At 47.1% G+C, this 23,901-nt stretch overlaps 1 protein-coding gene across 2 annotated transcripts; it reads right to left on the bottom strand.

The window, feature by feature from the left end:
• Positions 1-6,914: 6,914 nt before the first annotated feature.
• Positions 6,915-23,479, bottom strand: Stk11ip (serine/threonine kinase 11 interacting protein). 2 transcript variants are annotated; one of them, XM_046439887.2, is made up of 25 exons: positions 23,428-23,479; positions 23,151-23,236; positions 20,443-20,648; positions 20,161-20,235; positions 19,790-19,885; positions 19,201-19,308; positions 18,999-19,070; positions 16,606-16,732; positions 16,315-16,418; positions 16,097-16,192; positions 15,892-15,933; positions 15,542-15,688; positions 15,263-15,347; positions 14,360-14,719; positions 14,007-14,212; positions 13,493-13,609; positions 13,202-13,379; positions 10,919-11,149; positions 10,718-10,821; positions 9,622-9,719; positions 9,348-9,526; positions 9,093-9,174; positions 8,815-8,885; positions 8,027-8,274; positions 6,915-7,307 (listed from the first exon to the last, which is right to left on the bottom strand). In XM_046439887.2, exons 2-25 carry the CDS (start codon positions 23,209-23,211, stop codon positions 7,158-7,160), a joined length of 3,243 nt encoding a protein of 1,080 aa, XP_046295843.1. In that variant the 5' UTR covers positions 23,212-23,236; positions 23,428-23,479; the 3' UTR covers positions 6,915-7,157. The 2 variants fall into 2 exon arrangements, with proteins under 2 accessions (XP_046295843.1, XP_046295844.1); XM_046439888.2 differs by having other exon boundaries at positions 23,407-23,462.
• Between the last annotated feature and the right edge of the window lie 422 nt (positions 23,480-23,901).

Here is a 23,901-nt window from a genome sequence, read left to right as displayed (position 1 = left end):
CATTGTTTCTCATGTGACGGCTGGTCATGATTCTTGACTCTCTGTTCCTTCCCCAAATACTAATATTCCTTTAATAAATTCCTTTCTAGCTTCAAATAGCTGTAGTTTACAAACAGGCCCCCTAGCTGATGGACCCAGAGAAGGGACTCTGAGTCCAAGTCACAGGCTGAGCAGGAATCAGGCATGAGTGGCACCGACATCAGGGCACTGGTAGAAAGGATATGAGAAAGTGGCCCTCTTATCAATAGGCCAGGGAGCCCTGCCTCTCTTGTGATTACCAGGTCATTCCTCGTTATCCCCATCCTTCACTCTCTTGACAAAAATGATACTTCAGCACCCAAAATTGAGGCGGATTTTTCCAGCACACAAGCCACTTTGATACTCATTTTCTTGTTGATCCCTCACAACCCGCCCTGGGGCAGAGTATCCTATTTGACAGCTGAAGAAAATGAGGCTCAGGAAGTTTAAGTGATTTGCCCAAGATCCAGGGCTCAAGGAGGCATGGCCAAGAAGTGAGCCCAGGCATTATGACTTCCTGTCTAATGTTTAACCTTGTATGGCATACCACCACCCCACCATCGTGTCTTGATGCCCTCCCACAACCACTAAACCTTCCATGACAGGGCTTGGGATATGGCACAGTGGTAGAGCACTTTCCTGGGATGCATGAATGCATGAGGCCTCAGTTTGATACCCAGAAACCCCCCCACAAAAAAAAAAAATCCGTGCCATTCATGTCTGTAATATACCACTAACTTCTCAGGTTCATTTTTTGAGGAAACTGTAGCTTTGCTACGAAAGGGCCTGAAGACAAGTGGCCTCACTTCATTGCCCTACTTGGCTACTAGATAATTGTGTGACCTTGAGCAAAATATTTATTACCCTCTCTGGGTCTTAGATTCTCCTTCTGTAAAATGGGATAACAATGGGGTTACTGAGAAGATAAAATGAGCCCATCTGTGTAAAGGACTTAGGACAGTGACTAACAGATACAGTATGTGCTCAGTAAATGTTAGCTAGTTGCAATACTACTACAAATTAAGAGACACTAGCCCCCAAAAGTCCTCAGATAACTTGCAACATGAAAAAATGATAAAGTATACACACAAAATAAGTGAAAGTTAGCTTATAAGAGCAGTAAGCTAAGTCTTAGAGCCATATTAAAGATGCCAACCATGCAAAGCAAAGTAGGTAGGTGACATTCAGAATGGTTTTGACCTCCAAGAAACAGATTGCTTGGCCAATAGAGCAGTTTTGTTTTGTTTTTTGGTTTTTGTACTGGAAGTTGAGGCCAGGGTCGTGTGCATGCCAAGCAAGCACTCCACCCAGTGAGCTATGCCCCAAGCCCTAGTAGACCAATATTTCATCAGGAACCCTAAATTAGCAGACTGAAGAGTTTTATAAGACAGTGACAAGCCTCAGGGTTGTTTCTTAGGCTCTTGATGAAAGTATCTCACTGCTCCCCAAAGCAGAGAATCCAGTGCCATTTGCTGTTGACTGGCCTGTGGTGAGTAAGATCTTTGTTTTCCGGGAGAGGTGGCATGGCACTGAGAAAGGGCCCAAACTCTGGAGTTAGAGATGCTATATATAAAACACCAGTTCGATGCTTGGCACAGAATACGTGCTCGGTAAATGTCACTCATTATTTACTATTGTTGTTACTCTGCAGTAATTTATCCCATTATAATCCACAAGTCCCGCAGTAAACCTGAACTCAGCTTTGACAGAAATCCAATCTCCAGACAGCACCACTGTCCCTGAAGTTTCTTTCACTGAAGAATCCAACTTCCAGCCCTGTTCTTCCAATGTCTCTGTGGCCAGCATGGCATTTTGAGATAGGAGTCTCTTGCTCATCTTTCATGCTCCTCCTCTACTCCTATTCCTGGGCAAGTTACCTGCTTTGAATGTTGTTGGGGGGAGAGGGAAGATGGGTAAGACGGAAAGCAGAAACAGCCTACCAGTTTTTCTGCTCCCCCACACACACACCCAGAGCCAAAGGCTTAGGAAACCAAGAGAGATTTTGAGGGAAGAAAAATGAAGTGGGTTAGCAAAAGAGACACAGCAATTGGCCAGAAGCTGGGGAAGGGTAGAGGAGCAGGCCCTTTGCCCTCCCAAGACAGTAAAGCAGAAGGAGGCTGCCCAAGATATAGAGTAGGGAGAGAGTGACATCAGGGAGTCCTGTCAACCCCATGAGATGGGGACTTGAAATAAGTTAGATTGTTTTGTAAATGTTGTAAACTAATTTTTCATGCACACCCAAGTGCACAAAGTGAGTCTCACACTGTCTCTATACTCAATGCCAAGGGTTGTGAAAAACACCTGGTGAAAAAAGCGGGCGGCTTACAGGCCTCAAATAAGCAAACATGATTATGAAATGAGGCAAGTGCCACGAAGGGAAAGTCCCATCAGAGGATATTCAGGTGGCAGAGCTCAGGATATCCTCTGTAAGGAGGTGAAAATTAAGCAAAAACCTAAGGGAATGAAATAATTAGCCATCCAATGAAGGGTGGAATAGCTGAGGGAAGAACATTCCAGGCAGAAGGAAGAACCTTGGAAAGACCTCTGGGCAGGAAAGAATGGGTCGGCCTGGATGTTTGAATGAAGTGATGATATTTTGCTGGTAGGATGTTACCACCGGGGACAGATATAAAAGGACTGGAAGATGAACCAGGGGGGACATTCTAGACCTAAGAGCTTTTTTCCCCCAGCATCCTCTGGTGAGATTACTTATTAACTTAAGCTTCAGCTTCCTCCCCTGCAAAATGGAGATCAACTTCTCCTTCAGGGTACAGTGAATAACTTCAAGGATGCTGACCAATATCTTCAAAAATATTCATTATGAGAACATTCTCCTCCCTCAACCTTCCCCATTCTTTACCACAAGCTCCAGGGCATCCTTCCCCTGGACCAAGCTCCCTGAAAACAGACACGTCTCATTCTTCCTTTCATCACCCCTCCACATCATCTCCACATAGAGTCTGACTTATCTGAAGAGCTCAGTAAATATCTGTGGAACTGAAAACAAGTGTGCATGTAATTATAGTAACTAATAAACTGAAGAATGTCTTTGTGGAGGACAAGAGAATTCACCGGGGTCCAGAATGATCAAATGACAAAGGATGGGCCAAGAAAACATGCCCTGGCTCGTTCCTGTCCTCAGAAGCATCTGAGATTCCCCCAGAGGCATACTGGGGAAATATCCACTCATAAACACATGGGCAATAAGATGCAGGCTTTCCATCTTCCAATTACAAGGGGCATTCCTAAGCAACAAAGCGACATGTAGCAACTAGCAGGCAGGTTTTTTAACCAGCGCTTATTTAATGATTTATGGTTTATTCAGCACTTCATGCACATTATTGCACTCAATGATTCTGTGAACTTGGTGGGTTATTGATTAGTCTCATCCCCACACTGTAGTTGAGGGAGCCAGAGTAAGTTATTCGCCCTAGCTAAATAGTGAGCCACAATATTAAGACATAACCCTGGATCTTTCAGATATAAAACTTCTGTGCCTTTCCTATATCACAACCATGCCACAATGACCCCTGTAGATAGATGACAAATATTGTCATCACACACTCAGAGATGGGCAAAGCTTACAGCACAAAGCTACGGCTGAATTTTCAACTGCAGCTAAGCAATCTGGTTAAGATCTTCTCAAAGCTATCCCCAGCATCTTGACAAAGAATGAGGAAAAAGGTCAACCATCACTCCCATGAAATGATTCATCTGCAAAGATAGAGCATCTCCTTTGAGAAAGAGGGTCCTTCAAGCTAGCCTGCTCTCCGCTGTGAAAGTCTTGGGAATCAATGTTCTTACCACTCCATCTGGCCACAGATCCCATAGGGTCTCATGAATTTTTAAATGTAATTTTGGCATCTATAATACATTCAGAGGGTTTACATTTTATTTTTTTAAATAAAAAATGTAAACCCTCAGTACCACCCCATCCCTTATGCTTTGTTCTCCTCTTCATCTCCTAACATCTATTTTTTATTCATCACTCTGGAATTTACTTACACAAATAAAAGCAAATATAAACATGTATTTTATTCCTTTCCACCTTCTTCCTACAGAAGATGCAGCATGGTGTGATGCATTTTCTTTTTTTTTTTTTTTTAATATTTATTCTTAAGTTTTAGGTGGACACAATATCTTTATTTTACATTTACGTGATGCTGAGGATCAAACCCAGTGCCTCGTGCATGCTAGGCGAGCACTCTACCTCTGAGCCACAACCCCAGCCCGGTGTGAGACATTTTCAAGTGAGCCAATCCTTTCTCTCCACTGCTGTCTAGGAGTTGGGAGACTTCCACTGTGTACCCTTCCAAGCTAGCCCAAGGCCAGACAGAGGCCAGGCAATCAATTAGCATTTGCGGGAGGGGAAAGGCCAGACTGAATGGACAAATCGATCTCTGGGGAAAGTCCAGGATATGCAAGGTGAGCATCTCCTGACACCTGTGCTTAGCATCAGTGGTAAAAGCTGTCACCTGCTGGGCACGGTGGTGCACACCTATAATCCCAGCCTCTTGGGAAGCTGAGGCAGAAGGAACAGTTCAAAGCCAATCTCTGCAACTTAGCAAGGACCTCAGCAACCCAGTGAGACCCTGTCTCTGAATAAAATATTTTTTTAAAAAAAGGTTGGGGGGCTGGGGATGTGGCTCAGTAGTTAAGCACCTCTGGGTTCAATGCCTGGCATTAAAAAAAAAAAAGCTGTCACCTTTGCTCAGAGTATAGCAGGATCTAGGGAGAAGGTACATTCATCAGGGTCCCTGCTCCTGGTAAGGCATAAAACTAAAGAATGCTAATGGTTTTACTCCTGATAATACCTGTCTTCTGGGCCATCAAAGAAAGAACACCTTTGCACAGAGGTTGCAGAAGACTCTTGCATTATTGAAGAAAACAAGGACATTCACAGAGACCTGAAGCACAAAGAACTGGAAGATGTTTCTCCTTCAGCTCTCCCACTTCACACTTTTTCTCAATTCACCCTAAATAAGTGACGATTGTTGGGCCATGATCCCCCAGTTTAAGGAAAAGTACTTGCAAAGAGGTCCCGTGATAAAGGATAGCTTTGGGCCAGAAGCCAGGAAGGCCTCAGGACCACAACACTGATGGGAAGGAGCCATGTGCCATCATCCAGAAAGTGAACTAATATATTTGGGAAGTTTTAATTTGCTTCAATTAAAAAATTCAGGGCAGCTCTAAGCAAAGTAGAAGTAGGTGAATTTATTTTCTGAGCTTCTACACAGGCCTCAGTAGCTCCCTGCTCTCAGCTGACCTATTACCAAGGGACCTCTACCCCTCTCCCAGTTGGCTGGTTCCTAGCCCACAGCACCCCACGCTTCTGCCAAGCCAGACAAGGCACTATCTAGGGAGTAACTAAGCTTAAATAGCAATCTTTTTTTAGGAAGTTGAATGGCTTAACTACCCTTTTCTGGGGAAAGTATGCACATGAAATGTATACGCATTGAAATTCCTGGACAGATACACAAAGAATCAGCAATATGTTTGTCTGAAAAGCGAATTTAGAGATCAGCAGCAACAAGGGCAACTCACTTTTTGCTTTATATTTAGGTACAATGTTTGTTTCTTCACAGCTCTCCCAATAAATTTTAGAATAAAAGCTTTTGAAATGTCCCTTCCTAATCTTTAAATACTTTGATCTCAAGGACTTAGAGATATGGTGGGCTGACCAGGACAGGGTTCCAGGTATAAGGCCCCAACTGTGACAGAGCCCCTGCCCTGCTATCCCACTAAGCACTGAGGCCACAAACTGGTCAAGGCCTTAAATGGCCTGACCCAAAGTTATCTGGATCAATCACACTGCCACTCACAAATAGGAACCAAGAGCCAGGGCCTATAGATACAAATATATGGGTGTCACTATTCCTACCATGTTTATTCTTGGGTGCAAGAAACAGATCCCCTAGCCCAGCTGGCTCAAATTGGAGTGGGGGTTTCTTTAATCAGGATCCTTCCAGTGGTTCATATTGGCTTAAACACACACAGGTTTTCTTTACGCAGGGACCCCAGGTGTGTGTGGGGTTTTTTTTTGTTTTTTTTTTTTTGTTTTGTTTTTTTTTTTTTTTTTGAGAGAGAGAGAAGAGAGAGAGTGTGTTTTTTTAATATTTTTTTTTTTAGTTTTCAGTGGACACAACATCTTTGTTTGTATGTGGCCGGGCCTCACGCATGCCAGGCGAGCGCGCTACCGCTTGAGCAACATCCCCAGCCTGGACCCCAGGTTTTGATCCTACTCTCTTCAACTCAGCTACATCTTCCTCTCTCTGCGTGATTCCACTTTCAGGAAAGTTTTCCCCTAATGGCTAGCAGCCCCAGCCTATCTTCTCAGCAACTCTCAGGGAAGAAACTGGCCTCTTGGGTAAGCTGATGTGGCCAAAACCAGGACTGGGTGTTGGTGGGCCACATCAGATCACAAGAGCATTTCTGAGCTAATCACCACAGCCAGACAAAGAGGGAGAGGTGAAGGAGTGGGCTAACCAATGGAGCCATTGGCTGGGTGAGGCACTGCTATGAGAAGGCAAAAGCAGAAGACTCCAGATGCCAAGCCCTCCCTCCACAGCTCAATACCACAGTTCCTTTCCCCAGACACCCTCCACAATGGCCTGAAGTCCTCACTAGTTCCCAAATGAAATTCAAGAGTGAGAAACTAAGAGACCCAGCTATTTAATTGGCAGTGATTCCATGACTAGCCATATGACAGGAAGCTGCCAGCTGGAGGACTGAGTGCCCATGGGACAGGAATCCTACTTGATCCCATAAGCTGGGGCCACAGTAGGATTGGAGACGGGGTCTCAGTACAAACAAGTCTGCTCAGGGATGCCCATTCAGAAAAGGTCAGGGAAATGGCAACTCTATAAACGACACATTCAACTACCTTCCACAACATCTGCAATAGAAACTACTTTATTCATACCTGAGAAAAAGTGTGTGAGAAACATTCCCACTGACCATTTAGCCTGTCCCCTCAGGCCAGATCATTTTTCTTGTCCTTCCCTTTAGCCATAGGTCACTGAACAATGCCCAAAGACTGGAGAAGTCCACAACCAGAGTCTGGAAGACAGATTCGGAGACCAAGAGAGGGAACCTCTGCAGCCTAGCTCCTGAGGTCAGGGCTAGGGTCAGCGTGGAAGTCATCGGTCCAGGTCCAGAGCCTCCTGGGTCACAGTTCGGAGTCCAATGGAAAACAACTCCTCCCAGGGCTCCCGTATCCAGGCCAGCAGTGCTGTCAGCTGTTCCCGACATACAACACGGAGTGCCCAGAAACTCTCCAGCCGAGACACCTGGCAGGCCAAGCAGTTAGCAAGGTGAGATGCACCAGGGGGACAAGAAGGTCTCAGGGAAGGACCACCACCCTCCTTGGCTCATTGTTTCTCTCCCAACCCCCAAGCCTATGTCATTCCCCATAAAAGATGCTGACCCTGAGCCTTGAAGATAAGAGTCCAACCAAGCTTTCCATCACTGTCTCATCTCTAATCTTCCCTGCTACACAAAATACAAGTTCTGGAATCAATTCCAAGGATTTGAGTGGGTTCGATTCCTGGCTCTATCACTTGTGACCTGAGCAAGTTGGTTAATGTCCCCAAGCCTCAGTTTCCTCATCTGTAAAACAGTACCAATAATAATATCTCCTCCTTACCTGGTAGTTATAAAGGTCAAATAGAGAGCTGATTACACAAATTCACAGCAGCCAAGTGTCTCCCCAAAGGCTCCCTAGCTAATAAAGGGCTCCAAGGCCAGATGTTCCCACTGCCTACAGCTGCCATGCTCTCTAGTTGCTTCTTATTCAAACCCAAGGAACCTCTGATTCTTTACACCCTAATTCTGTGTTCCCTTCACTGTGCCTGCTCCTCCCTCAGCTCCATTCTCCCACCAATTCCCAGCCTTCCTAAACCCATTTCCACACTGCCCATCTCCAGTGTGAGCACATGTGTGTGCACACACACATACACACACACTCTTCCTCTCTTTCTGCATCTGACACACACACACACACACACACCTCGTCATAGAAGACCAGCTGCAGGTCCTCAGGGGCCAACCGATAGAGCAGCACAGAGCTCAGGCTGCTGAGTGGCTGCTGCTCCCTGACCTGCACAGAAGGGCCCAGGACCAAGGGAGGGGCCTTCTCAGAGACTTCACCAGATGCTCCTGGGAGAGGGGGCTCTGCCTGGGACCCTGCAGGGTCCTCATCTAACAGGTAAAGAGTCGTCAGCGTCAGCAACAGGGAAATAGGGCAGGTAGAGGGACCTAGAGGAAGAGAGGCAGGGTGAGGCCCAGAGTAAAAAGCTATGGAAGGCCTGGATCCCTGGAGGACAGTGTCCTAGCACTGCTCAGAAGAGGTACAAACCTCTTCAGGAGTGGGCCACAAAGGAGCTTGTGCCCTGGGGACGAAAGCCCTCCCCTTCCCAAACTCCAGGAATCCCTACTTCCAAAACCTCTGAGAGGTGAGACAAAGAGAGCCCACCCCACCAGTTGCCCTGAACAGAAGCAAGGACCCATCTAGCCTCTCTGAAGGGATGAAGGGAACAGACCCAGCCAACTGGCCCACATCAGGGAAGACTGGACGCCAAAGCAAAGGTCTCTAAGCTACTGAGGGCCCCACCCAAAGAGAGAGACAGAGAACACCCAGCTGTTGTGTGGGTACACCCATGAGGGGGATTCCAGATTCCTGAAAATGAGAGTTGTTATCGGGGTGCTGTGGAGGCATGGGGGCTGCTGAGATAGGAAAAAGAGACTGGATGAGATAGGATACAGAAACCAAGGATACCTGCAGCATGGAGGCCTCACCTTCAACCAAGAATGCCCGAAGATAGAAGAACTGGGGAGCCTCTGAGGAAGCGACTTGTCCCAACAATGGCCTGGGAGCCGTGGCAGACACAGGAAGAGGGTCAGCCAGTGTAGGAAGGGATTCAAGGGAGGGAATGGGTCAGGAGGAGCTCAGGGCCTGTGGGGAGGTGTGCACCCAAGGATGGGGGCAGGCTCAGGGCCTGTCTAGCATAGGACCATGTTTGGGATCTGTGGAGAGGGCCTGGGAACCAACCCCCACCTCAGTCCTGTCTACTCACCAGAGCCGGTGCTGCGGGGTTACCTCCTCCTCCGTAGCAATGACAGAGTTCCTCTGGGTAGGGGGCAGAGACTGCAAGACACCTGAAAAGAGCCAGCCAGAGACAAGGAACCCTCAGAAGGCTCTGCTCTCCTCTATCCCAAGCTCTCCAATTTTCAACACCTGTCTATTCTCCATTGTATTGGGTTTCAGAAACCTCTAAAAGAGACGAGTCCCATTTGGCCTCCCTGCCCGGCCCTCGCTGCCTCTATCTCACCAATGAGCTCTTCCAGGAAAGCCCGGCAACACCTGGCATCTCGGGGTAGCAGAACACAGCTACCCACACCAGTCACCCACTCCAGCCGTAGGCTCTGGCCTGCCAGGCCCAGCTCCATGCCATTCAGATCCTGCAGGGGAATGGCCAGGGTCGGCTGGAGCCAGCTAGCTGGAGGCCCGCTGTGGAAGGAGAACAGAGTGACCAAGAATAAGGACAGACTGAGAATGACAGGGAGACCCCAATGCTGCCCTGGCCACACACCTGGCTCACTCACCAGATCTCCCCTGTCACCTTCAACAGGTAAAGCCTATGATCAGACACGACCACAAGACACAGAAATTCCCTGGAGTGACCTGCTAATACTACTGGTACCTAAGGAGAAGAGAAAGTTGATGAGAAACCAAAATAAGAGAACCAGAAAAGCGAGTACCATACCAAAAGCTGAGCTGTTCTCCCCACCACTAATCAGTGTCACAATGACCTCGAGTCCCACTACTCTCCATCCACAGCACCGCCCTCACTTAGATCCCCTGGTGGTCTCCTGACTGGTCCCCGTGACCCTCATCTGGGCCCTCTGACCTGCCCTCCATACTCCGCCAGATTGTCTTCAATCACGAAACTTATCATCACTCCCTGCCTCAAATGCTGGGGTGGCTTGTGATAGCCCCTGGATCCAGTCCAAACTCCTTAACAGACACACCAACCTGCTCCCGAACAGACTCACCTAGGGACACCTGCCCCTCATTCTGCACACGGGCTCCCCACCCCCGCAGCTCTCCCCACAGGCCAGTCTCTCATGCCTCTATGCATTTGCTATTTTCTCCACCTGTAATTCTTTCTCCTTCCTACTCTTTGCTCATCTGTCAAGGCTTGGCTTCGACAGCGTCCTCCAGGGAGGCTTCCTGGCCCACTCAGGCAGCATCAAACACCCCTCCTGAGGCCTTACCCCATAACGGCATATACACATTGCATGATATTGTCAGTTCCTCACACCAGACTCCAAGACTAAGGACAAGACGAATCCTTAGTGTCCAGTATACATCAGGTGTTAATAGAAGGGTCTAATGACACGGTGCATTTATAATGACTGGAGGCCCCATGTATTAGTGCCAGGTGCCATGCTGAGCAGCTGATAGACACTAGCTCTCAACCACCACACTGTGTAAGACAGAAGCATTATCTCCATTGTGAGGGGGATGACTGAGGTCATGAGGAATGTGTCTACCACCACACAGCAGGGAACTGCTACAAGTGAAACCAGAAGCCAGATATGGTGGTTCCCAAGCACCTGGCCAGGCTCCCTTTGGAGCAATGGAGACAGTAGATACCATGGTCAGTTAGGGGCATGGGCAGTACCAGGTGACACAGACCTTGAGGCAGCACTGGAACTCTTCCTGGGCATCGCTGAACACCTCCACATCCAGGAAAAGCCGGAGTCGGTGGTCCACAGAGCGGAGGCCACAGCGCTCAGGGGCTGGGGGCAACCCGTGAGCCATCAGCCTACCCCCAGCCCCATCTCTGCTGCCCCTTCCCTCCCCTAAGCCACCCCATCTTGCTTTGCCTATACTCACGTGGACTGAGGCTCCAGCTGCTGTGGCCATGGGAGATAGGTGCCTGAGGTGGGATCATGTCAGCACTGCTGGGGTGGTCACTGTGGCCAGGAGTGTCACAGACAGGACTAGAAGACTGAGAGGAAACTGGTGACTGTTGTCCATGATTCTGCTCCCTGTTGGAGGTTTCCTCAGACAGAGTCATGAGAACCACATGGTCACTACCACAGCTAGGACACACAGCAGGAGATTCTGGATAGAAATATGGACACAAGTCCTAGTCTGCTCACACAGCATACCCCCACCACACTCACAGTATACCTGCTACTCTTGGAATCCCCAGGGCCACATCTAAGCTTCTTACATGAGCACTATTCCCAAATCATCCCCAACTCCCTCTCCAGGCATAGTCACTGATGGATGACACCCATCCCAATAGGGACTGAGCTGACCTATAGCCCACAATCTCCTCAAAATACACCCTGCCTTCTAATTCTAGGCTCTCTCAGATAGGGTTAAACTCAACGAGCCTGATCTGGTCCGGTCCCACAGCCTTGGGCTGACCAAGTACTTCAGTATTCTGGCATCAATGTCTGAAAAACCAAATGAAGAGACTGGGAAAGGCAGGGAGGACTCTGGTAACAGATGTGGGTTCTATTCCAGACTCCACTGCAATGGCTCTATAATCACAGGCCAGTCATCTCTGCTCTGAACCTCACCGATCAGATGAGCATGAAAAAAGTGTTATCTTACAGGGTTGGTGGGTCAGCTGAGTGGAAGCAGATAAAGAATTCAGGACATGGATCAATAAGGACAGAAGAAACTCCTGAGCAGCTCAGAGATGCTAGGTGCGTGCTAGCTCCCACACCATATTATCAGCCCCATCAAAACTCTTCCCATCCCATTTTGAAAATGAGGAAAGATCAGATAATTTACACAGACTAATAATAACAGCAGTCACCATATATGAGGGACTTTGTTTTGTGTTAGGCACTGTGCTCAGCACTGTCACATTTAAATCTTCTAAGAGCACTGTGGTGGTGGGGGTCATTTTCTTCTTTGTTCAGATGAGGTAACTGGAGTCCAAATCAAATGAGCATGCTGCACATGGTAACGTTCATTAATAATGAACATTCAGGGGGGACCCCAGAGGCTGCAGGGTCTATGGAGTACAGCCAGGGCCTGGGAAAGAGTGGGACTATTTCCACTTGCATATGTGCCACTGGGGCTACTGGGCTACAGTCACCTGGGCAGGCTCTGGGAGGGGAGCAGGGTAGGGCTCAATTTTCTGAATTAAATCTTAATGTTCTGCTGGAGCTACTGCTAAGAAAAAAGTGACTAATAAAAAACAATGTTTTGCCAAGTACAGTAGTATACATCTGTAACCCAGCAACTGGGGAGGCTGAGGCAGGAAGACCACAAGTTCAAAACTAGCCTCAGCAATTTAGCAAGACCCTTAGAAAGACCCTGTCTCAAAATAAACAAACAAATAAATAAATAAATGGGCTAGAGATGTAGCTCAGTGGTTAAGTGCCCCTGAGCTTAATCCCTGCTGAAAAACAAAACAAAACAAAACAAGTCATTTAACACAGCTATTAGCCAGAATATTCCTGTCTTCAAAGACTTGGCTTTTTGATTGGTCCACAATGGGAGGAACTCATTTTTTTTTTTTAATTTATTTATTTTTAGTTCTCGGCGGACACAACATCTTTGTTGGTATGTGGTGCTGAGTATCGAACCCGGGCCGCACGCATGCCAGGCGAGCGCGCTACCGCTTGAGCCACATCCCCAGCCCGGGAGGAACTCATTTTAAAGAACAGAATATAAAGAGATGCCACAAGGTCATTTGTTATTAAGTAGCTTACATGGTCAGTCAGGCAAAGACAAACTACATCAACTCCCAAAGCACCTTACTCAACCGCCACCATTCTCAGAGGGCAGCATAGCAACCTGACTCTACAGTAAAGGCTCACTGGATTTTATGTTATTTCTGAAATATTAGCCAAAAATACCCCAAAAGCCTGCAAGTTATAAAAAATTAATGAGTATGTTTAAGCATGGTTGGGGATTATATTTCCTCACTAAGAGAGGAAAAAACCAAGATGTAGTTCCATCTTTTTCAGATTTCTTTTTTTATAAACATAGCAGACATACAGTTTTACTTTTCCTTCTGATAGAATGATTGGCCCCCATTACTCTAGGCCTTCCTCCCTGGGGCTGCTCTTCTACACTCCCCCACTCAGAGCTGCCTTCCCTGAAGTGGGGAAGCTGTGTTGGCAAGGAGGTCAGGGGCAAGGTTAGTACCTGTCTTTTGGAACAAAGGCCTCCAGCCTTCCTCACCATCCTGTCCCAACCCAGTCTCCTCTGGCTTGAACTCACAGCCACAACGCAGACACTGGAATCTGGTCCCCAGTGGGTCCCTGGCCTCCCTAAGCTGCTGCTGTGCCACAGTGGTGAAAGGGGTTAGCACAGCAAGTAGCTCCTGAAAGAAGGCAGGCAGAAGGCAGCTGTGAGCAGGCAGACCTCAGAACAGACTCCTGGACCTGCTGCCTGGGGCTCTTCCCATCTCCCCTACAACCTCCTGGGCCCCATCACCTGGACAGCTGCATGAGCATCAGATTCCAGAAGCACATAGCGACGCAACTTCCGGTCAGGGCAAATATAGGAAAAGCGCAACACAAGTATGGGGGCCCCAGGGAGCAGACCTGAGCCCTGCATGAGAAGGAGAAAGCAAAAGAAAACAATAGGAGGTAGGGAGTTATGGTTATACTGAATATGGAGGAGAGAAATAACTGCAGACCCCATTTAAATACTGGAGCTAACACCCAAGTCTTGGGCAAGGATCCCCTCCTCTGCCCAGCTTCCTACACAGCTTGCCATCATGCTCCAGCCCCTGAAGTACCTCTCCTAAGCTCCAAGTGCCCACAAGAGATGGTGGGAAACACCCAGTCTGGTGCTGGCACATAACATCACCATGTTGTCAGCTGACTCCTGAAAAAGCCCAGGGCCTCTTCCAGGACCCTACCCACACTTGACCAGGTAAAGTCTCTGGACCCAGAGCATCCAGCGGAGGGGTGCTAAAGTCAGGAGTCTTGGAGGTGCCACTCACCTCAGGCACTGGCTCTCTCTGGGTTCTCATCTCGGGCTCTAGCTCAGCCACTACCAGACTCTGCAACTCCAGCCGCTCCAAGGTTCGAGCTGCCTGGAGTTCTACCTCAAACAAGTGGGTGGAAGTGATCCGGAGAAAGCATTCCCGGCCCTGCACACCTTCAGGCCCTTGCAAAGGGCACACCAACATAGGGCGACAGAGCTCCGCTGTGGAGAGACCAAGAGAAAAGCCCTGGAGGAAGGAAATGAAGCCAGAGTCTCTGCCTCCCATGAGTGGCCGTGGTTGTTCTGAAATCTCCTGGACACTGGAACACTGGCTGGCCCCGGCCTGCCCCACAGTCATAGGGTGCTCACCTTCTACTTCCTTCCATTCCTGTTCCTCTTCTTCCTCATGTCCCTCCTTTGCTCCCTCTTCTTTTTCTTCTTCCTCCCTATCTTCCTCCTGGGGCTCTAGCTCCACCCTACCCTCTTCAGACATTTTATGTGGTGACTCCTCAGGACCTCTGGCTTCCTTCTCTGGGGCCAGGGGACCAGGTAGAGTCTCTGGACCCAGAGCATCCAGCAGAGTGGTGCTAAGGTTAGGAGTCTTGGACGTGGCCAGATGGGGGCTCCCAGAAGTCTCCAGGTGGTTCCTATACTGCAGCCAGTCACAGCCAAACCGCTCCCTGAAACTATTCAGGAGCTCGAGTTCCCGATGCTGTTGTACAAACCGCCCTGGGGGAAGAGGGGAAGATGCACAGCTGAGCAGGCCCCAGCCCCTACCCCAAAGACCCCAACTTCTTTCTATGAGTACTCCTCAATGTAAAGCAATGGGAGGACTACAGGCTCCCTCCCAGCAGCGCGTCCCCAAGCATGTCCTATGTAACACTATGGTCACACAATGAGCAACTGCACTTTGCTACTTCTAAAGAGCCACAAACACAGTAACATAAGTAAAGCCCTGAGATGGCCCACAGGAAAGAAACCTATTTTTTGTTTAACCTAGCACTTCCCAAACTTACCTAGCCACAAAATCCTTTTATTATGACCTTTTGATGCCCCTCAAAGTTAATGCTCCCTGAAAAGCTTTAGAAAATGCTACCCAGTAGCAGTTCCTTCTCTTTTCCTTAAACTTAAAAGACAGACTAAAAATACCTTTGCAGTGCTTCATATTGCCAGAAAAATCAAATTTCTCCTACCAGGCCTTCATAGATCTTCATCAAGACTAGAGAGAGCTGGAGCAGAGTAGGAGCTGGCGAGTAGGTGAAGCTGACTTACCGGCAGGAGAGGGATCCAGAGTTCGGGGCTCCGGATCTGTATCACTGGGCTCTGAGATGCTTGCCCGCCTCACCCGGACTCGGTTCTGGGTTGGGCAGAGGGACACAGTTCTACATCAGCCAGGCCTCCAGCCCTGCCCTCCATTGCCACCCACCCATCCTACCAAAACCACACAACTACTAGCAAGGAAAAGGCCCTACTACTGTCAGTCCATCAATAACCCAGAATCCCCACAAAAAGACCCAACCCCAGGCACAAAGCAGCAAGGATGACACTTACCTTAACCTTACGCAGCAGGGGCTGGGCCATGATGCCCCCTGAAGAGAGGCTATCACTCAGCTCAGGACCACCTGAAGTTTCGGTGGTACTCCCCACCGGCCAGGGCAGAGGTAGGACCATGGGGCCAGGCCCTGAAGATGCAGGGGTCTGGTGTGTGACAACAGGAAGAAGTGAGAGGTGCTCAGGGGAACACCTCTGCCCCACCCAACTTTGCCAAGAAGCAGACCCTACTTTCCAGCCACTGGAGGGAGGAAGTCACCAGCCACTTCTGTCACCCCTCTAACACCCTCCCCCTTCATGCCTTCACCCATCAGCCTTGCCATCCTGCTCCACTACCCCACCTCACTGACCTGAAAATCCTTCAGTGACAAGACCTCGCCATCAAGAAGGAACTGCACAAAGACAAAGGAAGAGGAGGAGGGCTTTCGGTAGAGCCATCACCAGAGAGTTCAGGTATTAAAAGACAACAGGGACCCGGGATGGCAAGAGGGCACAGAAGTGGGGTAGGATTTGGCAGGAAAGGGGAAGCAGAGTGGACACAAGACAATCACTCACGCTGTGGGCAGCATCCCTAACCCGGGGTGATAAGTACTGGACGGTGGCCACACGATGGGCAGGATGGAACCACAAAGGGTTCCCCTCCAGGTAGAGCTGAGGGACAGGAGAAGAGAATGAGGAGGGCCTGGGGTTCCTTCTGTGGGAAGAAAGCACTGACCTCCATAGGAGGACCAGGCACAAAAGTGGCTCCTGAACCCTTGAAGCACCCATGTCACCTTGCGGAGCTCAGCCAACAGCCACAGAGGTGATAGCTCCTTGTGTCCTTCCAGCAGGTTGTATGCCACATCCAGGTGTCTCAGGTTCCTCAGTTGCTCCAAGCCTGGGGTGGAAGTGAGAAGGGAGGAATAGTGTTGGAGTGAGTGCATGGGTATGGTGGTGGGTGTGCTGGGGGAGGGTACAGGAAATAGACAAATCAGAGTGCCTTAGCCATGTGGTCCCTGGGCTACCTCAAGCCTTGTACTTCCCCCATTCGCCTCCACATGTGCCCCATCACACTTCCCACTCACCTTGTAGGCTCCGAAGCTCATTGCCTCGCAGTATCAAGTTCCCGAGAGCAGCTCCTGAAGGTCCCATTCTTGGTACCAAGTGCAAGCGATTATAGGAGATGTCCAGATGGTAGAGTTCAGACAAATCCTTCAGCGGGACAGGGAGGACAAAGGTTCTCACCTTGACCAAACTCTAGTTAGGGTCCTCTGGGCCTTCTGGACAAGGCCTTCCCATTCTACCTACGAAAGCTGCAAATTCTCAGCACAAACGATTTCACCCACATTAAGCGACCTGAACAAACACTAGTATAGTTCCTAACAGCTCCAGGTTGCACCCAAGGATGGTGACTCCAACCTCCTGAAATTCCTGCCTGGGAAAACTCAAGAATACAAACAAAATGTCCTGTTTGTTCCAGCCAACCTTTGAAGACAGTCTATCTCCCAGCCTCTGTGGGAGGGCAAGGACCTAACTTTGATAAGTGCCAGTTAATTAGCAAATTCAGATGGGTATGATTCAGACAACATCCCCTTTCCTGCTTTCTACTTTCCTGATTGTAAGCCCCCACTTCCCCTATTATTTATTTAAAACATCTAGGCATCTCTGCATGAATCAAAGTGGATTCAGTGGATTTACCATTGATGTATAGGAATGTGTTTGACTTATGGGTGTTGATTTTGTATCCTGCTGGCAAAACTGGAAATCCATATGTAGCAAAATGAAATTAAACCTCTATCTCCCATCCTGCACAAAAATAAACTCAAAGTGGATCAAAGACTTAGGTACTAGAACAGAGACCCTATGCCTAATGAATAAAAAGTAGGCCCAAAACTTCACCACGTGGGCCTAGGATCTGACTTCCTTCACAAGACCCCTAAGGCACAAGAAGTAAAATCAAGAATCAATAAATGGGATGGATTCGAATTATAAAGCTTCTTCTTAGCAAAAGAAATAATCAATGTGAGGAGAGAGCCTATAGATTGGGAGAAAATCTTTACCACATGCACCTTCAATAAACCATTAATCTCTAGAATATACAAAGAACTCAAAAAACACCAAAAAAAACTAATAACCCAATCAATAAATGGGCTAAGAAAACTGAACAGATACTTCACAGAAGAAATATAATCAATCAACACATATATGAAAAAGTGTTCAACATCTAAGCAATTAGAGAAATGCAAATCAAAACTACACTAAGATTTCATCTCACTCCAGTCAGAATGGCAATCATCAAAAATATACGCAACAATAAATGCTGGCAAGTATGTGGGGAAAAAAGTACACTCATACATTGCTGGTGGGGCTGCAAATTGGTACAACCACTACAGAAAGCAGTATGGAGATTCCTCAGAAAACTTGGAATGGAACCACCATTTGGCCCAGCTAACCCACTCCTTGGTTTATACCCAAAGGACTTACCACAGTGATGCAGCAACATCAATGTTTATAGCAGCTCAATTCATAATAGCTAAACTATGAAACCAACCTAGGTAGTTTTTAGATGAATGGATAAAAAAATGTGGTATATATATTCAATAGAACATTACTCAGCTTTAATGAATAAAATTATGGCATTTGCCAGTAAATGGATGGAGTTGGAGAATATCATGCTAAGAGAAATAAGCCAATCCCCAAAAAACACAAGCCGAATGTTTTCTCTAATATGCTGATGCTAATTCACAATTGGGGGCGAGGAGACTAGAGACAAATAGAGTTACCTTAGATTAGGTAGAGGGAAGTGAAGGGAGGAAATGCGGGACAGGAATGATAAAAGAATGAAACCGACATTATTGCTCTATGTATATATGTGACTGCATGACCAATGTGATTCTACAACATGTACTATCAGAAAAATAAGAAATTATATCCCATCTACTTATGATATATCAAAGTGCATAAACGCAGTCTACTGTCATGTGTAACTAATTAAAACAAATTAAAAAAATTTTTTTAAAGTGGAATTCAGTTCACATTGAATCCTCTTCCCTATTGCAATAGTTTATTGTATGACTGGTTAAAATCTGTCCTTACCACTTTTAATACCCAGCTTTGTTTATCCTTCACAAGGACAAAAAGATACAGAAGGGTTCCATCATCACCACAAAAGGAACTGGGCAATACACTAAGTAACAGTGGGCACTCTTTACAACCATCTATACAAAAATAGGTACTCCTACAATTTCTACTTCATAGGTGAATAAACCAACAAGCTAGCTTATTTAATCCAAGTCACACAGGTGTTAGATACTGAGATTCGAGCTGTGCCTTGTCTTATCTAGAGCCCAACACTACCAGGAGGGTGTGGCTTCACCCAGAAGGCAAGCACAAGGAAAGGACCAGTGGGTCCAGAAGCGTGGTGGGAACAGAGCAATTCAAGGCCCAAATGTGCCAGCCACCAGCTGCTCACACTCACCATCAGGAAGCCTTTGCAGTCCTGGACTCGATTGTGGCTCAAATTTAAGAAGCGCAGAGCTGACAAGAGACGCTGAGGAGGATGGAAAGAGGAAGCAGAGAACAGATCTTCATACAAGGTCACCTCATTGACCAGCAAGCCCTCCTCCCTAAAGATCCAACCTTGCCCTTGCCCAAAGCCACATTCCCTCTGAGGAACTCACCAGGGAGCTGTCCAAGGCAGTGAGCGCATTGTAGCTGAAGTCCGCAGAAAGCAAAGCCAGCCAGGGGAGGGCAGAGCAAAGGTCACCACCACAGGCTGAGAGGAGTTCCTGGGCAGGAGACAAGCAAAGCACCTCATTAGTCCCCTCACCCTCCTGCCCACACCATGCTCTATCATTCATTCATTCTTTATATACCAGACTTCATTTGGAGATGAAGACTCAAAGAAAACCCAGATCCCTGTCCCCAAGGACTATACTATGGAAAGAGTAAGAAGGTACACACTAGAATGTTTAATACAGCATGGCAGGTGTGACTGTGAATATATGGACAGGTACAGAATGCTGTAGAGTTACAGGGGAGGCAGCGAGGACACAAGATCACAGGAGGGAGCAAGAACATCTGAGCTTTGTTTTGTTTTCTGGTTTTTTGATTATTTATTTGGGTTTTTTGCAGTGCCAAGGATGTAACCCAGGTCCTTGAGCATGCCAGGCAAGTGCTCTATCACTGAGCTACGCCATCAGCCCTCAGAGCTTGGTCTTCTGTGTCTCCCAGGACAGAGCATCGGGGCCCACCCCTCACTCTCCTCACCTCTAGTGCCTGGATGCTCTTGCTGCAAATCAGGGTCTCCAGCTGGGAGTAGATGCCACGAAGGCCATGCAGGCAGTGGAGGGGGACACCTCGGAGCTAGGGCAAAAACGGAAAGGAGCGGGGAGGCAGAACTGCACAGAAGACAAGCACCTCATGCCTATCTCCCAGGATGGGGAAAAGGGAGAAGATGACAAAGCCCAGCTATGGTTCAGGGAAACATTAAATGGAAGAGTATTGATACCACATTACTGCAGAGCAGGGGTACACTCGTGCCTAGCCTCTCCTCCAAGAGGCCAACTCTCTATCCCAAGCCCCAAGTGAATACTTCACATTAGATTTTGTACAATGACATCCCCCAACACCCCCCATACCTCCAGCTGCCGAAGAGACTTGAAGGGAAAGATCTTGATGGGCCCTGGGAGGCCAGGACCAGGGATATGGACTAGCTACAAGAAAAATATTACAGGTTACTGAGGCACAGCATCCTTTTCGTTAGCATCCCTTTCATTAGCATCCCTCTCTCAGCACAACCACCCACGCCTCTGGCATCATCTGGATTTCAGCCCTGCAGACTCTGCACCACTACCCCACCCCCAGTCTCTATCATTCCCCCCAGCTCTTTGCACATCCTGACCCATATCCACCCACAGAACCTTGAGTGAAAGCGTTTTCTGCAGCACATCAAAGAGGAACTGAAGCTGGAGGATGATGGGGGAGTCAGCGGGGTGGGAGGGCAGAGCCACAAAGCCTGTCTGACCAGGACCCCATGGCCCCAGGTATAGCTCAAATATACGGTTCAGCTGCTGCAGTGTGGTAGTCAGCAGGCTCAGCGTGCTACAGCCAGACAGGACCACATCCCCTGCAGGGAGAGGGGCAGACAGAAAGGAGAGTATATTGAAAGGGTCTTTCCCTTCTCAAACCTTCACAATAAGTAACACTGCTAAGCTTTCCATGCTGCATTAACTCAATTTTACATAAAAGTCAAATGGACATTTTATGTTGATTTCTTTTTCTGATTGCAAAAATAACATGTACATTTATAGAAACTTTCAAATAGTACTAAAATGCATGTCAGAAAATAACCATATATTTAAAGTGCTACGGTATTATTATTACTCTATGTTAAAACTGCTCTCTAATATTAGAGACTGTCATCCTTGAGCACATCTTTTTGTCACCCTGGTACTTGTCACTGGTCCTAAAAAAAGTGCAGTTATGGGGTTGGGACTGTAGCTCAATGGTACAGCTCTTGCCTACCATGTGTGAGGCACTGGGTTTGATTCTCAGTACTACATAAAAATAAATAAATAAGGTCTGGGGTTGTGGCTCAGCAGTAAAGCGCTTGCCTAGCACATGCGAGGTGCTGGGTTCAATCCTCAGCACCACATAAAAATAAATAAATAAAATAAAGGTACTGGGCCTAACTACAACAACAACAAAAAAAATTAAAAAAATAAATAAATAAAGTAAATGTATTGTGTCTATCTACAATTAAAAATACTTTTTTTTTTGTAGTGCTGGGGATTGAACCCAGGACCTTTTACATGTAAGGCAAGCACTCTACCAACTGAGCTATATCTCCAGCCCCTAAAAATACTTTTTAAAGTGCAGTTATAAGCTACATATGGAGAATTTTTTAAAAACTTTCTAGAAAATAAGGATAGTCAAAGGATGTTACAGAAATACTATACCCTCCACCCAATGTTTATGTTTTATTTATCTATAGGTACAATGTCAATATCAAAAATTGGTATTGCTTGGTGCAGAATCATGGGGGTCAGTTTTAATACAATTAATTGATTATCATCATCAAAGTAAAACTGTTTCCAACTATAAAATCTTCTGAATTTTAATCAGGAAGCAGTTTTTCAAATACAAGTAGAGATTTTATTACAACAGTCCCTCTTATCCACAAGGAATACTTCCTAAGACCCTCAGTGGATGACTGAGATCATTAATAGTCTAGAGCTCTTTACAAATGTGCCATGGTTTTATCCTATAAACAAGTAACTATGATAAAGTTTCATTTATAAATTAAGAACAAAAAGAGATTAATAACAATAATTAATTATAAAATAAAACAATTATAACAATGTATTGTAATAAGTTATTTAAAACTTTAAAAATTTGATATTGCCACAACACACTGTGCGGTTACACAGTTCTTTGCTGTTTGTGGAGATTCATGCAACCACCACTACAATCAAGATACAAAACTATTCCAACACCAAAAAGATCTGCCTCTCACTACTACTTTCATAGTCACGCACTCACACTTCCCATCATTTCTAACCCCTGGAGACACATCACATTTTTGCTGAATAAATAAACAATTCCTACAACTTGCATGAAGGATTTTCTATGTACCAGACTCTAAGGATAGATACAGACATGGTTCAAGGGCTCTTCCCACCCTCAAAGAGCCTCCTAGTCTAGAAGAGAGAAGACATGTGCACAGTTATTAATACAAACCAGAAAATACCACTGCTATAAAGATAGATTCCACAGATACCGTCAATGGGAGTGCAGAGTGAGAGAGAGGACAACTAAAGTTAACTGGGTAACATGTGCCAAATGACTGTGTTACCTCATTTAAACCTCATCAGAATCTCCCAAAGTGAAGCACTATTAACTTCCTCTTAAGAGAAAACTGAGTCACAAAGAATCTTGATTGCACTCATATGACTGGTAGGAGTGGCTGCTTCTTTCTGGTCTCAAAGCCAAGGCTTGCGAACAACTACTGAAATTCTGAAGTTTCACTGTGCCCAGGCAACTATAACAATAGAGTTTCCAATTTTGAACAGTCACTACATGTGTATACACGGTACTAAATGCTTTACGTGAATTAAAATGAATTCCCCAAAACTTTCTAGTTAAGTACAATAATTATGTCAGACAGATTTCTGGTGAAAAAAAACTGAGGCTCAGAAAACTTTAAACAAATTGACCAAGTTTGAAAGACGGTTAAGGTTTCAACCTAGGTGGCTTTGACTTCAAATTTCATGCTATTTTAACTTTATAAAGTACCATACTTGGTGCCTTGCTATAGAACAACGATTATGATCTGTCCCTGGTGTACAGAGGATTACAGTCAAGTAAGGATCATTTCCCTTTGAGAGTATAAGAGAATGCGTGGAGGAAGTGATACTGGAGCCTGGTCTCTATGGAAGGCTAGAATTTACACTGTCAGAGACGAAGAGCATTGCAAACAGCCAACAAACTCAGGAGGACTAAAGATATGAATGAACTCTGACACCTCGTAACCCATGGTAGTCACAACTCCGTGATTCAAGGCGTGTCTCCGGAAGGTGAGGAGAATCCCACCTCTCCTGAGGCCCAGTTCAACCGGAAGTCCACTCACCGGACTCCCGCAGCAGCCCCGCGAGCTTCCACACCACAGAGTCCCGAGAAGCGGTCGTCATGGCCACGGGACGCCGGAGGCGGAGCCTGGGAAAAGAGGAAGCGGAAGAGCCTCAGGTGGGCGGTGGTGCCAAAAACCCAGGGTGTCAACGCAAAAGAAAGCGTCGCGTGGACAGAAAAGCAAGAAAGAGGAACGAGAAAGAGCGTCCTCCAGGGCGCCCTTTCGAGGAACATAGAGCCTAGCCATCTAGACTGACCCTCCAGTCCCGGCCTCCTACCAGTCCAGCAGCCCGGCGCCTAGATGTGATGGACAGGAAGTCCCGCCCCGGAAAAGAGGTGAGCAGAGGACGACCGGAAGACACGCCTCCGTTACCGGAAGCCACGCCTCAAGACGCGCAAACGTGTCGGAGGGGGTAGGGGGAGACGGAGGGGGCTGGGAGGTGCTGGAGAGGGGCCGGAGGGACCCCGGTTTGACCCAGAGTAGAGGGCTTCCGTCACCTTCCCGCTCACTCCGCTTGGCTCTTGGTGATCCCTAAAATTTGACTCTTGCAGACAGGGAGGAGAAGCAGTTGGGAGAAATGGAATTTTCTGTTAATTAGGAAAAAAACTCATTCAAAGCGAACACTTGTTTTCCAATTAAAAGAAAGGGTGTACCCTGGAAAGACTTTTTTCGGTAGCTGTTAGAGAACTGAGGCCTGCGGAGGTGCCACCTTTGGGGTCTCTTTGTCTCCTTTTCCTTAGTCTTTAAACTT

Source organism: Marmota monax, unplaced genomic scaffold, assembly GCF_021218885.2.
Source record: "Marmota monax isolate L192 unplaced genomic scaffold, Marmota_monax_Labrador192_F-V1.1 WCK01_AAM20220418_F8-fsc00041, whole genome shotgun sequence".
NCBI lineage: Eukaryota > Metazoa > Chordata > Mammalia > Rodentia > Sciuridae > Marmota > Marmota monax.
The sequence above is the reverse complement of the archived record's forward strand: the minus strand, read 5'-3'. Positions and strand labels throughout refer to the sequence as shown.